Below are 17,522 nucleotides of genomic sequence, written 5' to 3' on the forward strand. Positions count from 1 at the left end.
GGATATACATGGTCTGGATGCATTATATGCATGTATATACATGGTATGGATGCATTATGTGCATGGATATACATGGTCTGGATGCATTATATGCATGTATATACATGGTATGGATGCATTATGTGCATAGATATACATGGTCTGGATGCATTATATGCATGTATATACATGGTATGGATGCATTATATGCATGTATATACATGGTATGGATGCATTATGTGCATGGATATACATGGTCTGGATGCATTATATGCATGTATATACATGGTCTGGATGCATTATGTGCATGGATATACATGGTATGGCTGTTTTATATGCATGTATATACATGGTCTGGATGCATTATATGCATGTATATACATGGTCTGGATGCATTATGTGCATGGATATACATGGTATGGATGCATTATATGGATGTATATACATGGTCTGGATGCATTATATGGATGTATATACTTGGTCTGGATGCATTATGTGCATGTATATACATGGTATGGATGCATTATATGCATGGATATACATGGTATGGATGCATTATGTGCATGGAATAATGCTTTCTGAAAATGCACAACATCTTAGAAAGTTAACTTCATGCCAGGACATTTTCTCACATTGCAGCCTATACATGTGTTCGTGAACTAAACTCTACTATGTACAATCCCTGAGAAATTCAGAAAATATGCACAACAAAATACAGACCTGTATGAAGCATGAACATAGCTTGTAAGGATAAAAGGGTTACATGAGTATAATGCAACCTTTCTCTCTCTCTCTCACTTTAATGCATTCATCATTACAAATATTCAGCCAAGTCACCATGTACATATACAATACCACTATCACTATTTAAACAAAAATATATTCGGATCCATGGTGGATACACATGAGCTAGAATTTGAAGAAATACCATACATGTCAATGATGATTCCCAGTCTGTGCTGGGCTGATCAGAGTATAAGAGTGTATATTAGGCATGATCCCAGATCAAGTAGAACTGTGCTGGGCTGATCAGAGTATAAGAGTGTATATTAGGCATGATCTGAGTCAAAAAATATATCCTGGGCTGATTCCAGCTTAAGCAGAATCTGCACTAGTTGATCCCAGCATTAGACTCTGGCATAATCCAGTATTAAGTAGAATATGCATCAGAGTCTATTCTGAGCTGATCCTATCTTATGTTCATCTATGCTAGGCTGATGCCTGCATAAGAGTGTATTCTGGGTTGATCCCATGTTAAGTAAATCTAGGCTGGGCTGATCCCTGCATAAGAGTTTATTTTGGATTTATCCCAGATCAAGTTGATTAGTGCTAGGTTCTTCTCAGCATGAAGAAAGTATTCCGATTTCAAATTACATGTATCCTACTAAAAAATAATCACATGGCCCAATCCCACTCTAAAGCACTCGTATAGTCTGGACTGATTGCTGTTGGTGTTGGTGTTGTGTGGTTTAACGCCATTTTTCAGCACACGATAGGCTATACATGGCGGCCAGTATTAAATGGTGGAGGAAGAACCCGGGAAAACCCTGGAAAGAATCACCGACCCACGAGAAGCTACTGGCAAGCTTTCTCACATACCCACATTGGCCGAATCCGAGACTCGAACCCACTCAGACAGAGGTAAGATGGCAGTGATCCGTAACAGAGAGACCTTTAGACCACTCGGCCACTCAGGGCCCCTGGACTGATAGCAGAGATCTGATACAGGAATGGTGCGGAATGATGAGCCCCTGTTTAAAACAGTACAAAAAATGTATTAAACAGGCATGGCATTTACATTAATATAGAATATGATGGGAGGTGGGAAAACCCAAATTAAATTCATATTGAAATATATCAAATTAGAGCCTCTAGATATCAACAAAAAACTTACCTCAGAACTTAAACCAAATGTTTTGTTAGAACATTTTGTTTTAGAACTTCAACGTATGGAATCTTCATTAATGCCAGCTGATGATGATGATTAGAAGTAAATCAAAATAACTACCATGTGATAAAAGAAACAAGAGATATAGCAAGCTGTCCTAAAGCTCTAAGTGGGGCACCAATGCAAACAACGATGCCAAAGTCTCAATGACTCCAGTATTAAAACTCTATGGTCTTACAATAAGTAATAGAAAAGAGTGAGAACCAACAAGCTTTGTAAAATTCAACAGATAATTTATTTCCCTATAATACAAAGTGAAAAATGTATTATTGCAAACTAAATCCCAGATAATCTTAGAATTTCAAATACAAGTCCTAATAATTAAAGTTCTGAACAAACGTTAGTGGTATTCTAAAATAAATGCAATGTTGGAAGTGGGGATGTGCCTGTGGTGGCCTGTTTCATAGTGATGTGCTAACAGTCTTTTGTTGAATCACAATAATATAATCTAAGAATATACTGCCTTATTTGAATTTCACGATGAATCCAAGTCTCTATTTCCAAGAATGTTATTTCTGAACACTCTGTATTTCCAAAGAAGAATCATTTTAATTAAATAATTTGAATAAATAAATTCCAGCCCAAATGAAATACTGGACACAACAATAATACAACTGGTTCTGCTCAGATCTTAAAGCACAATAAATATTTTTTCCTTTGACAAGATTATATAGCCCTCCACCTGACCTCAGGTCACAATTTGCATTTTCTACATATAAAAAATATTACCTGTTGGAAAATTTCATTCTGGAAGTTTCCAAATCTTTACAATATAAAATCTTAGTTATAATTATAAGGTCCATTACTAAAAAATATAATAAAGAACATGGAAAACACATAGTCCTTGACTCAGACCAAAATAAATAAACTTACTTCTCTTAATAATGATTCTAATAATTAAACCCATACACATAGAGAAAATATTAGATATGTATTAGTTGTTTACAGAATAAATAATTAATGAAGCAGGTCAGGTAGAAAAATGAACTTGATTTTGGAAAAAGTCAAGTCCAAAATATAATCATATAATGAATATAAAAAAAACTAAAAAAGCTAACAAACAAATTAAATATAAATAACACCAAAACAAAGCAAAAGTCTTAATGACTGCACAAGTGACACAAATGATGAAAAATATGTTTTTGGGCCTAAATTAGTGCTTTATACAAAATAAATTTTCTATGACCATCATTATTATACCTGATCCGAGAAAAAAGGCATACATCAGTTTTGTCTCTGTGTCCATCCAATATGTACATACAAGTCAACATGTATTCATACACATTTCAATTACATTCACAGTAAATGCAGAATGGTTTCCAAATTTCTTGGCAACCTCCTACACCTCTGGGTGGATATTCATAGTTAAAGTTAGCCTTTGGTAGCCATCTGTGAGTGAGATGTCATCCTTGGCCCCACCCATATGGTCCTGAAGAGGGGGTCATAGGTCAAATGTGAAAAAATGTAACTTGATAGTTCCAACTGTTTTCTGACCAAACTTTATATATGCAGTCATTACAGGAAGCTGCACTATGTATTTGATGGATTTTGCATTATGTCCCCCTGGATCACTGTCACATGACGATGTTGAGTACAGGGTGGGGCTGGGGGTGAGGGAAACAGGATGTGAGGTGAGTATTTCAACATGCAGTGCTTGGTAACTGCTATTACTTTATCTGAAATTATATTCAATGTTAAACAGAATATTTTTATTTTTACAAATGTATTTTGCCATGGTGTGCCTTTGAGTTTCTTCTAGTTTTTAACAAGATCCAGTAAAATAAAAGTTTACTTGCTGTGTAGAATTCATCAAGCAGTTCCATGCAAACATGCAAGCAATTTACTCAGCTTTGATCTGACTAATATGTTAAAATTAAAAGTAAAAAAATGTCCTTGTGGAAAGATCTTTAATATTCAGTTATAAATGACATAAATAGGTTTTATATATACTTTGATAATTACAAAGCTTTACATAATATTCAATTTTCTATAGAAAGGAATTAAAATTTAGGACTAAAAAGTACACTAATTATCTCGGAAAATTAATTAACTATGCATACATGTCTACAAAATTATTTTATCTATGTACAGTAATATGTATCTTTATAAGTATTGTTGCCTTCAGCAAAAAATATCTTAAAATATTTTAACAATTCACAGAGCCCTGTAAATATCTTAAAAACAGTTCGACACCATGTGTCATGGAGAAACTGTCACGTACCCTTAGCTGAAGCAGAATGTCCTCTTTACCAAGATGGATGTTAATACAGTATAACCCAGTCTAGCAACAAACTCTACATGTCAACCACCCATCCATTAAGACTACAATTTTTTAATACCCTCATAATCTTCTATATCGATTGCCTGCAGATAGCAGTGATCTGCACAACATGATGGGTGACTGCCATTTTATTTTCTTTTTTTCACTGTCCTGTGTGCAGCAACCATCTGCACAACATGTTTGGTGACTGTCACTTTTTCTATTTTTGGACTCGTGTCTTCTGCATAGCAACCAGTGATTATTCTGAGTCGATATCATACCTATCTTTCTATCAATATACCTTTCTATTTACTTTATTTCTACCTGACTACATAGTGTTTTCCTTCTTCTATTCTTTCTACCTGTCCATTCATGCATCCATCGTAATATATTCTTCTTTGTTTTAAATCCAGTGACAAGACTCTAACTGTTATATAACAACCACTTGTATGTAAAGACAGCTTTTGTTTGATCCTGCTTTTGTTTGGTCATTAAACAGGTTTGACTACAGTTCAGTCCATTTTGTTAAATAAAAATATATCTCTGTAACATCATCACATGAGTAACAAATTTACAGTTCTTAATGAATACAATTTTGATTTGATTTTTAATAAAATAAAATGCTTTACATACTATGAAATACATTTTGTTGCACATAGTCCACATTGTACTAAAATTAGGGGGCAAAGTAACTCTGTAAACATTTCAGACAAATAATATAAAAACTAATGAAATGCTCATTAACTTTGTTAAAAAATTAATTAGTTTGATTCAGCAAGATTATTGTACAGTATGACTTGAATTTTGCAACAACCAAAAAAACAAGCAACCTCGATAATTGGTTGCTTTACAAATAATGGGTGATATACACCGAATAATAAGCCCTCCTACTCATTCAAAAATTCAAAACAAACTTGTTTACCTAAACTATAAATCTGTCTGTAAACCTCCACTATTCATTAATTTCTTAAAACTTTTTAGGTTTTTGCAGGGCAGGCATCTAACAGATTGAAACATAATTGCAGACATGTATTCATTTATTACAGGATCAACAAAAGTTTATCAGAAAGCAAACAATACTATGCACTTCTCACTGAATAAAAAAATAAGACAAAGCAGTTGACATTATTCTCAGAATATAAAATCATTGCATGGCAACAAAAAGGGTAGGGCTGAAGACATCAACTTCAGCAAAGTTTACATCAACTTTGATTTTTTTTACATATATGGGTCAAATGACTCAGTTATTTCCAAGAATGGACTCTAATTGTATATAAGCTCTAATGAATATGCAGTTGTTTAACATTATCTGTCCTTGTCACATATTACCTTTCTTGCTGGGGTCCCGAGTGGCCGAGTGGTCTAAAGCGCTCTTCGTTACGGATCACTGCCATCTCACCTCTGTCTGCGGCGGTTCGAGTCTAAGATTCAGCCAATGTGGGCATGTGAGAAAGCTTGCCAGTAGCTTCTCGTGGGTCGGTGGTTCTTTCCGGGGTTTTCAGGGTTCTTCCTCCACCATTAATACTGGCCGCCATGTATAGCCTATCGTGCTGAAAAATGGCGTTAAACCCCACAACAACAACAACAACAACCTTTCTTGCTGGATAAGAAAAAATTTAAAGTTTTTCTAAACAATATACATTCCAAACAAGAATTCTAGGGCCTACATGTCAAGCCATAAAGAACTGCTTTAAATCGTGTCACCTTGAAACCAATGTAAAAAAGTTGCCAGAGTATGTCAAAGAATGAATAATGTATTGTTATGTTGATTTAACTCAAGTATGAATATAATCCATCAAGTGGTTTTGGGGAATACAAGCATACAAAATAGTGTAATACAAATTTTCTATGACAATGACCTTGACTCCAAGGCCAAAGACATGAACAAGCATGCTGCAGAAAAGAACTGTCTTTGCTTCATTAATGATTCAGCTAAAATTGAGCATAATCCATCAAGAGATTTAGAAAATATAATTGTATTAAAAATCTTAAGCAAAACGATTAATGCCAATATTTTATTACCGTGAAATTGACCCCAAGGTCAGAGGGGCATCAGAGAATGAATTGTCTTTGCTTTATATTGATTTATGATTAATGGATGAGAATCCATAAAGGAATTTAGAAAATAAAAGCAAATTAAAATTTTTAGTCAAAGCCTTAACAAACTATTTTGTTATTCTGACACCAGAAAAGTCACTGTCTTGCTTCACACTACTATGGGCTTGAAAAAAATGAATTTACAATGTGCAGGTATTAAATGTTACTGCAGCACTAAAGATGTGTTCTTGCATAATCATACAACTGCCACCTGTTTTGACATCAAATATTTTGCATGTACCATATAGTACAACTTTTGATTGTTTCTGGGTTTTTTAACCAAACTCCTCTCTGTAGAGAATTCATGCAGAACTTATTCTGTAGTTCGTTCTAGAACAATGACCACACAAAGTTTACTGAGCTAAATCATTTGGGGGAGAAGAAAAAAAACTGAAGGCATAATCTGCTATTAAACTGAACCAAGCATGTTTGATCCCTTTTTTTTGGTCCCCTAGTGCAATGTAATTAAAAACAGCTGCAAATCTAGATAGAACATCTAATGCAGATCCCAACAGGCTGTCAACTCTAGATAGCACATCTAATGCAGATCCCAACAGGCTGTCTACTCTAGATAGCACATCTAATGCAGATCCCAACAGGCTGTCTACTCTAAGGTGAAGAATGAAATATGCTGTAGATGCTGGATATTTGTTTCTAATATTTTCATGGTTTTTATTTTTCTCTGAAATTCATTATGTCCAAAATTTCTAATTTTTGGACTCACCATTTTGATATGTTATAAATATAACCCTTCTGTTTAACTTCATAGTATTGTCCACATACACATCAGCTATAACATTTTGTATTTCCACTTTAAAATACTATCAGAAAATCTGTTTAAATGATAAAATCATGACACTTGCCAAACGAAAATTAAATGATAGGCCATTTCACATGCCAAATGAAGCTTAAATGATAGGCCATTTCACATGCCAAGTGAAGTTTAAATTATGGGCCATTTCACATGCCAAATGAAGCTTAAATGATAGGCCATTTCACATGCCAAATGAAGCTTAAATGATAGGCCATTTCACATGCCAAGTGAAGTTTAAATTATGGGCCATTTCACATGCCAAATAAAGCTTAAATGACAGGCCATTTCACATGCCAAGTGAAGTTTAAATTATGGGCCATTTCACATGCCAAATGAAGCTTAAGTGACAAGACCATTTCAAAGGCCAAGTGAAGTTTAAATTATGGGCCATTTCACATGCCAAATGAAGCTTAAATGACAGGCCATTTCACATGCCAAGTGAAGTTTAAATTATGGGCCATTTCACATGCCAAATGAAGCTTAAGTGACAAGACCATTTCAAAGGCCAAGTGAAGTTTAAATGTATGGCCATTTCAAAGGCCAATTGAAGTTTAAATGACATGGCCATTTCACATGACAAATGAAGATTAAATGACAGACCATTTCAATGGCCAAGTCAAGTTTAAATGACAAAGCCATTTCACAAGCCAAGTGAAGCTTACATGACAGACCATTTCAAAGACCAAGTGAAGTTTACTTGAAAGGCCATTTCACAAGCCAAGTGAAGTTTAAATGACAAAGTCATTTCACAAGGCAAGTGAAGCTTACATGACAGACCATTTCAAAGGCCAAGTGATGTTTACTTGAAAAGCCATTTCACATGCCAAATGAAGCTTAAATGACAGGCCATTTCAAAGGCCAAGTGAAGTTTACTTCAAAGGCCATTTCAAAGGCGAAGTGAAGTTTAAATGACAAGGCCATTTCACAAGCCAAATGAAGCTTGAATGTCAGGTCATTTCATATGCCAAGTGAAGTTTAAATTATGGGCCATTTCACATGTGACTGATGATCATTAAACTGAACAAACTAGATTCATGAAGACTTTAGCAAAGTCAAAATCAGGACACTTTCAACCAGTCCAGCAAGAAGAACTTGTACATCACTATTATTGATTTCCATGTGTTTTCCATGAGGTCATATGATTTCTTCTCTTCCACTGAATTGTTACGGACTGAAAAAGCAAGTAATTTTTTAAAGTTTTCTGTGATTTTCTTGAAAGACCAAAAGTAGACTGTTGTTTGAAATGAGATAGACCTGCACTGTTTATTTCTTATTGGGCTGTGGCAACAGAGGGCTGTGGTGAAGGGCTGTTGTCCGATGAATCCAAGTCCATTTCTCAGTGGGCTGTAGCAACAGAGTGTGGTGGTGAAGGGCTGTTGTCTGATGAATCTAAGTCCTTTTCTCAGTGGGCTGTGGCAACAGAGTGTGGTGGTGAAGGGCTGTTGCCCGATGAATCCAAGTCCATTCGAGGAATGGATACAGTAATTCCTCTGGCTGCTGGAGCCACAAAACTGGAACTCTGCAATATTGAAAACAATGATACAGCATCTTTGCTTGTCTTTATTCCATATAATTGTTATATATTTTATGCACTTCACCGCACATAAAAATCTCTGCAATGCTTATCTTGTATATTTTTGCACCTAATAACCTATTGAGAAATCCATAGTGGCTGGGAAAAAAACTTAAAGCAGTAATGAAATGATCAATGATCCCAAAAGAACAATCTCCAAATTATGTTTAATACCTTGCTTTAACAATTTAGCCTTGAGAATTTTACTCCTAACTAATCCTTTTTTTCAAAACAATAAGCCTTGATTGTATTTTTAATTGCATGCGGTGGGTATTCAATACAACAGTGCAATATATATTAAAAACAATATTGGAAAAATCTGTCTAAAGTGCAAATAATGTTAAAAAGTGAACCAAGTTCAAAGAGTTACAGGAATTATCCAAGTATGTGGCAATACAAATAACACATAATAGTGCATGGGATAAGGAGGGCAGTCCAACATAGATAACACATCATAGTGCATGGGATAAGGAGGACAGTCCAACATAGATAACACATCATAGTGCATGGGATAAGGAGGGCAGTCCAACATAGATAACACATCATAGTGCATGGGATAAGGAGGGCAGTCCAACATAGATATGTTCTGTTATCATCATTCTTCTCTTAGACCAGGAAACTTTTTAATATTTTTCCAAGTCATTAATTTGCAAATTGTTTGAGCAGATGATATTAATAAGGTATGATGTGTTTATTACTAAAAAGCATTGCTCATATACATACTTGTTGTGGAGAAAGGTGGTATTAGCTAACACTGGGAATACAAATGGATAAGATAATGTCAGCATGAAGTTCATCATCCCATCTGCAAACTTCTCATAACATTCCCAACAAATTGCAAGGTTATCAATTATTTTTACATCTTTCTTGGATGTGTGATTTGGATTTTAAATATAACTTTAAGAATTTTAGTCATATTGCAAAAATGTCTACAGAGTGGCAGTTTCTAGTGATGTCTAGCACTAAGGCATCATGATGCAGACATGTAGCAACTTGTCCCACCTTTGATATTATCCTGACATCAGGTCAACCAGTTTTAACACTAACCTCTTAATACTGAGTGCCAAGCATGGCAGCTGCTAGTACCATTTTTATAAGTCTTTGGTATGATTCGGTGGGGTTCGAACCCACAACTTCCCAAGTGGATGCTCTAACCACTCAGACCACCGAATCAGTCTTGGATGATTTTCTGTAAATCACTGCTGCCAGACAATTGTTTTGGCACAAACTCGTCCAAGGCTTTAAGGCTCCACATCTACCAGGCAGATTATAATGTACAGCTGAACCATGTTCTTACTGAACACATCTTTTACATTTATTTGAGGCAGGGTTTGAACAACAGACATTGATGGAGACAACAAATTCAAAAAAAACAATTAAGGTTGAAGCAGAAATTTTAGTTGTATGGTATTTATAGGAACACTCCAAAAACTGGTTCATTGGCAGTGAAACAGTACATTAACTGGTAGGCCTGATACTACAATATACAGTTAAATGCACTCACTGTACTTATCACCCTGACAGTGAAACTGTACATGAACTGGTAGGCCTCAAACTACAATGTACTAATCTACCAGTTAAACTGCACTCACTGTACTTATCACCCTGACAGTGAAACAGCGCATGAACTGGTAGGCCTGATACTACAATGTACTAATCTACCAGTTAAACTGCACTCACTGTACTTATCACCCTGACAGTGAAACAGTACATGAACTGGTAGGCCTCATACTACAATGTACAGTTAAACTGCACTCACTGTACTTATCACCCTGACAGTGAAACAGTGCATGAACTGGTAGGCCTCATACTACAATATACAGTTAAACGCACTCACTGTACTTATCACCCTGACAGTGAAACAGTTCATGAACTGGTAGGCCTCATACTACAATATACAGTTAAACTGCACTCACTGTACTTATCACCCTGACAGTGAAACAGTTCATGAACTGGTAGGCCTCATACTACAATATACAGTTAAACTGCACTCACTGTACTTATCACCCTGACAGTGAAACAGTACATGAACTGGTAGGCCTCATACTACAATCTACAGTTAAACTGCACTCACTGTACTTATCACCCTGACAGTGAAACAGTTCATGAACTGGTAGGCCTCACACTACAATGTACAGTTAAACTGCACTCACTGTACTTATCACCCTGACAGTGAAACAGTACATGAACTGGTAGGCCTCACACTACAATGTACAGTTAAACTGCACTCACTGTACTTATCACCCTGACAGTGAAACAGTACATGAACTGGTAGGCCTCATACTACAATATACAGTTAAACTGCACTCACTGTACTTATCACCCTGACAGTGAAACAGTACATGAACTGGTAGGCCTCATACTACAATGTACAGTTAAACTGCACTCACTCTACTTATCACCCTGACAGTGAAACAGTTCATGAACTGGTAGGCCTCATACTACAATGTACAGTTAAACTGCACTCACTGTACTTATCACCCTGACAGTGAAACAGTACATGAACTGGTAGGCTCATACTACAATGTACAGTTAAACTGCACTCACTGTACTTATCACCCTGACAGTGAACAGTGCATGAACTGGTAGGCCTCATACTACAATATACAGTTAAATGCACTCACTGTACTTATCACCCTGACAGTGAAACAGTGCATGAACTGGTAGGCCTGATACTACAATGTACTAATCTACCAGTTAAACTGCACTCACTGTACTTATCACCCTGGCAGTGAAACAGTACATGAACTGGTAGGCCTCATACTACAATGTACAGTTAAACTGCACTCACTGTACTTATCACCCTGACAGTGAAACAGTGCATGAACTGGTAGGCCTCATACTACAATATACAGTTAAACGCACTCACTGTACTTATCACCCTGACAGTGAAACAGTGCATGAACTGGTAGGCCTCATACTACAATATACAGTTAAACTGCACTCACTGTACTTATCACCCTGACAGTGAAACAGTGCATGAACTGGTAGGCCTCATACTACAATATACAGTTAAACGCACTCACTGTACTTATCACCCTGACAGTGAAACAGTACATGAACTGGTAGGCCTCATACTACAATGTACAGTTAAACTGCACTCACTGTACTTATCACCCTGACAGTGAAACAGTACATGAACTGGTAGGCCTCATACTACAATATACAGTTAAATGCACTCACTGTACTTATCACCCTGACAGTGAAACAGTACATGAACTGGTAGGCCTCATACTACAATATACAGTTAAACTGCACTCACTGTACTTATCACCCTGACAGTGAAACAGTGCATGAACTGGTAGGCCTCATACTACAATATACAGTTAAACTGCACTCACTGTACTTATCACCCTGACAGTGAAACAGTGCATGAACTTGCAGGCCTCATACTACAATATACAGTTAAACTGCACTCACTGTACTTATCACCCTGACAGTGAAACAGTGCATGAACTGGTAGGCCTCATACTACAATGTACAGTTAAACTGCACTCACTGTACTTATCACCCTGACAGTGAAACAGTGCATGAACTGGTAGGCCTCATACTACAATGTACTAATTTACCAGTTAAACGCACTCACTGTACTTATCACCCTGACAGTGAAACAGTGCATGAACTGGTAGGCCTCATACTACAATATACAGTTAAACTGCACTCACTGTACTTATCACCCTGACAGTGAAACAGTACATGAACTTGCAGGCCTCATACTACAATGTACTAATCTACCAGTTAAACTGCACTCACTGTACTTATCACCCTGGCAGTAAAACAGTACATGAACTGGTAGGCCTGATACTACAATATACAGTTAAAAGCACTCACTGTACTTATCACCCTGACAGTGAAACAGTGCATGAACTGGTAGGCCTGATACTACAATATACAGTTAAACTGCACTCACTGTACTTATCACCCTGACAGTGAAACAGTACATGAACTTGCAGGCCTCATACTACAATGTACTAATCTACCAGTTAAACTGCACTCACTGTACTTATCACCCTGGCAGTGAAACAGTGCATGAACTGGTAGGCCTGATACTACAATATACAGTTAAACTGCACTCACTGTACTTATCACCCTGACAGTGAAACAGTACATGAACTTGCAGGCCTCATACTACAATGTACTAATCTACCAGTTAAACTGCACTCACTGTACTTATCACCCTGGCAGTAAAACAGTACATTAACTGGTAGGCCTGATACTACAATGTACTAATCTACCAGTTAAACTGCACTCACTGTACTTGTCACCCTGGCAGTAAAACAGTACATGAACTGGTAGGCCTGATACTACAATATACAGTTAAACTGCACTCACTGTACTTATCACCCTGGCAGTAAAACAGTGCATGAACTGGTAGGCCTGATACTACAATATACAGTTAAACTGCACTCACTGTACTTATCACCCTGGCAGTAAAACAGTACATTAACTGGTAGGCCTGATACTACAATGTACTAATCTACCAGTTAAACTGCACTCACTGTACTTATCACCCTGGCAGTAAAACAGTACATGAACTGGTAGGCCTGATACTACAATATACAGTTAAACTGCACTCACTGTACTTATCACCCTGGCAGTAAAACAGTACATGAACTGGTAGGCCTGATCCTACAATATACAGTTAAACTGCACTCACTGTACTTATCACCCTGACAGTGAAACAGTACATGAACTGGTAGGCCTCATACTACAATGTACAGTTAAACTGCACTCACTGTACTTATCACCCTGACAGTGAAACAGTACATGAACTGGTAGGCCTCATACTACAATGTACTAATCTACCAGTTAAACTGCACTCACTGTACTTATCACCCTGGCAGTGAAACAGTGCATGAACTGGTAGGCCTGATACTACAATATACAGTTAAACTGCACTCACTGTACTTATCACCCTGACAGTGAAACAGTACATGAACTTGCAGGCCTCATACTACAATGTACTAATCTACCAGTTAAACTGCACTCACTGTACTTATCACCCTGGCAGTAAAACAGTACATTAACTGGTAGGCCTGATACTACAATGTACTAATCTACCAGTTAAACTGCACTCACTGTACTTGTCACCCTGGCAGTAAAACAGTACATGAACTGGTAGGCCTGATACTACAATATACAGTTAAACTGCACTCACTGTACTTATCACCCTGGCAGTAAAACAGTGCATGAACTGGTAGGCCTGATACTACAATATACAGTTAAACTGCACTCACTGTACTTATCACCCTGGCAGTAAAACAGTACATTAACTGGTAGGCCTGATACTACAATGTACTAATCTACCAGTTAAACTGCACTCACTGTACTTATCACCCTGGCAGTAAAACAGTACATGAACTGGTAGGCCTGATACTACAATATACAGTTAAACTGCACTCACTGTACTTATCACCCTGGCAGTAAAACAGTACATGAACTGGTAGGCCTGATCCTACAATATACAGTTAAACTGCACTCACTGTACTTATCACCCTGACAGTGAAACAGTACATGAACTGGTAGGCCTCATACTACAATGTACAGTTAAACTGCACTCACTGTACTTATCACCCTGACAGTGAAACAGTACATGAACTGGTAGGCCTCATACTACAATGTACTAATCTACCAGTTAAACTGCACTCACTGTACTTATCACCCTGGCAGTGAAACAGTGCATGAACTGGTAGGCCTGATACTACAATATACAGTTAAACTGCACTCACTGTACTTATCACCCTGACAGTGAAACAGTACATGAACTTGCAGGCCTCATACTACAATGTACTAATCTACCAGTTAAACTGCACTCACTGTACTTATCACCCTGGCAGTAAAACAGTACATTAACTGGTAGGCCTGATACTACAATGTACTAATCTACCAGTTAAACTGCACTCACTGTACTTATCACCCTGGCAGTAAAACAGTACATGAACTGGTAGGCCTCATACTACAATGTACAGTTAAACTGCACTCACTGTACTTATCACCCTGACAGTGAAACAGTACATGAACTGGTAGGCCTCATACTACAATGTACAGTTAAACTGCACTCACTGTACTTATCACCCTGACAGTGAAACAGTACATGAACTGGTAGGCCTCATACTACAATGTACAGTTAAACTGCACTCACTGTACTTATCACCCTGACAGTGAAACAGTACATGAACTGGTAGGCCTCATACTACAATGTACAGTTAAACTGCACTCACTGTACTTATGACCCTGACAGTGAAACAGTACATGAACTGGTAGGCCTCATACTACAATATACAGTTAAACTGCACTCACTGTACTTATCACCCTGGCAAAATTCTTCATACATTGCAACAATGGAATTTAAAATTAAAATAAATAAATAATAACTATATATATTTATAATGGTAACTATCAATCATTCTATATTAAATTTAGGAGCAAACTTTGGGCAAATTTCCCTGATACAAAAAAGAAACTTATGTTTGCAAAAGCATACCTGCATTTTAGTCAACAAATGTATTAGAAAAATAACAACAGAAGGTCCAAATAGGAATGATATTTCATTTGATTCAGGTAAGAAGTATACAAACATTATGTACAAGTTGCCCATAGCAAGATTAGTCCATGTTATTATTGAGACAAGTTTATATACAAGATTTGTCAATGTTATTATTGAGACAAGTTTATATACAAGATTTGTCAATGTTATAATTGAGATAAGTTTATATACAAGATTTGTCAATGTTATTATTGAGATAAGTTTATATACAAGATTTTTCTGTGTTATTATTGAGATAAGTTTATTTACAAGATTTACCCATGTTATTACTGAGTTACATTTATTTACAAGATTTGTCCATGTTATTATTGAGAGAAGTTTATATTCAAAGATTTGTCAATGTTATTATGAGCATCTGAGAGAGTGACAGGTCTAAATTGAACTTGTCTGCAGTTGCATCATGCACAGTGGAGAGAATGCTGGCATACCTCTTTGTTATGTTCGTGTACTGTGGCTAAAATTTCTTTGGATATTGTACTTGTGGAAACTGTACATGATCTAAGCACACTGCTAACAAAAATGACTGCTTCCATGTTCTAAAATATCAGCCTGAATTAGTCTAAAGTACACTATCTTTAGCACCTAATAAAATAGGGAAAATCAAATTTTGACAGATTTGACAATACCAGCTTCTGAAAATGCAATGAATAAATTACCAAATACGTGTATATAAAATGTAAAAAATATATTGTCCCCTTTTTTTACAATTTACCTCTGAAGTCCAGGAAGTGAAAATAACCAGTGGAAATAGCAGTTTTTTTTCGATACACATTCGAAGTAAGGCCAAGCTGTATACACTATAACTCATACTACACCAATCAATCATACACCAAAATTTAGGAAATAACAGGGTTTTTAACAATACCTAAGATGTACAAGGTCTTTTTGTAAACAGCAATTATAACCACTGGTGAAAACTAGGGAAATTATTTTTCTTTAAAAATCTAACCCAATGCAAAATACAAAACTGTAGGGTGCCACCAGATCTTTCCATATTGTTATTGACATACTCTTATATACAAAGTTTTGTCCATGTTTTATTATTGACATAAGCTTATATACAATGTTTTGTCCATGTTTTATTTTTGACATAATCTTATATACAATGTTTTGTCCACGTTTTATTATTGACATAAGCTTATATACAATGTTTTGTCCATGTTTTATTATTGACATAATCTTATATACAATGTTTTGTCCATGTTTTATTATTGACATAATCTTATATACAATGTTTTGTCCATGTTTTATTATTGACATAATCTTATATACAATGTTTTGTCCACGTTTTATTATTGACATGAGCTTATATACAATGTTTTGTCCACGTTTTATTATATTGACATGATCTTATATACAATGTTTTGTCCACGTTTTATTATTGACATGAGCTTATATACAATGTTTTGTCCACGTTTTATTATTGACATGAGCTTATATACAATGTTTTGTCCACGTTTTATTATTGACATAAGCTTATATACAATGTTTTGTCCACGTTTTATTATTGACATGAGCTTATATACAATGTTTTGTCCACGTTTTATTTTTGACATGAGCTTATATACAATGTTTTGTCCACGTTTTATTTTTGACATGAGCTTATATACAATGTTTTGTCCACGTTTTATTTTTGACATAATCTTATATACAATGTTTTGTCCATGTTTTATTATTGACATAATCTTATATACAATGTTTTGTCCATGTTTTATTATTGACATAATCTTATATACAATGTTTTGTCCACGTTTTATTATTGACATGAGCTTATATACAATGTTTTGTCCACGTTTTATTATATTGACATGATCTTATATACAATGTTTTGTCCACGTTTTATTATTGACATGAGCTTATATACAATGTTTTGTCCACGTTTTATTATTGACATGAGCTTATATACAATGTTTTGTCCACGTTTTATTATTGACATAAGCTTATATACAATGTTTTGTCCACGTTTTATTATTGACATGAGCTTATATACAATGTTTTGTCCATGTTTTATTTTTGACATGAGCTTATATACAATGTTTTGTCCACGTTTTATTTTTGACATGAGCCTATATACAATGTTTTGTCCATGTTTTATTTTTGACATGAGCTTATATACAATGTTTTGTCCACGTTTTATTTTTGACATGAGCTTATATACAATGTTTTGTCCATGTTTTATTATTGACATAATCTTATATACAATGTTTTATCTATGTTTTATTATTGATATGAGCTTATATACAATGTTTAGTAAAATATGGACAGAAATACAACCTCCAGAGTGGTAAGAAGCTCAGCAAATCA

General features: G+C 35.7%; 1 protein-coding gene across 1 annotated transcript in view; it reads right to left on the bottom strand.

Annotated features, from left to right (window-relative positions):
* Positions 1-720: 720 nt before the first annotated feature.
* Positions 721-17,522, bottom strand: part of LOC149808050 (spindle and centriole-associated protein 1-like) — a 109,596-nt gene continuing 92,794 nt past the window's right edge. Inside the window, exons 19-20 of the mRNA XM_089973054.1 lie at positions 5,780-8,617; positions 721-5,516 (exon numbers count right to left, since the gene is read on the bottom strand). Coding sequence (XP_089829180.1) covers positions 8,501-8,617 — 117 coding nt within the window. The 3' untranslated portion in view covers positions 721-5,516; positions 5,780-8,500. The remainder of the gene's footprint in view (positions 5,517-5,779; positions 8,618-17,522) is intronic.

This window comes from Sinohyriopsis cumingii, chromosome 1, assembly GCF_028554795.1.
Source record: "Sinohyriopsis cumingii isolate HCF-2022 chromosome 1, ASM2855479v2, whole genome shotgun sequence".
In the NCBI taxonomy this organism is placed as follows: Eukaryota; Metazoa; Mollusca; class Bivalvia; order Unionida; family Unionidae; genus Sinohyriopsis; species Sinohyriopsis cumingii.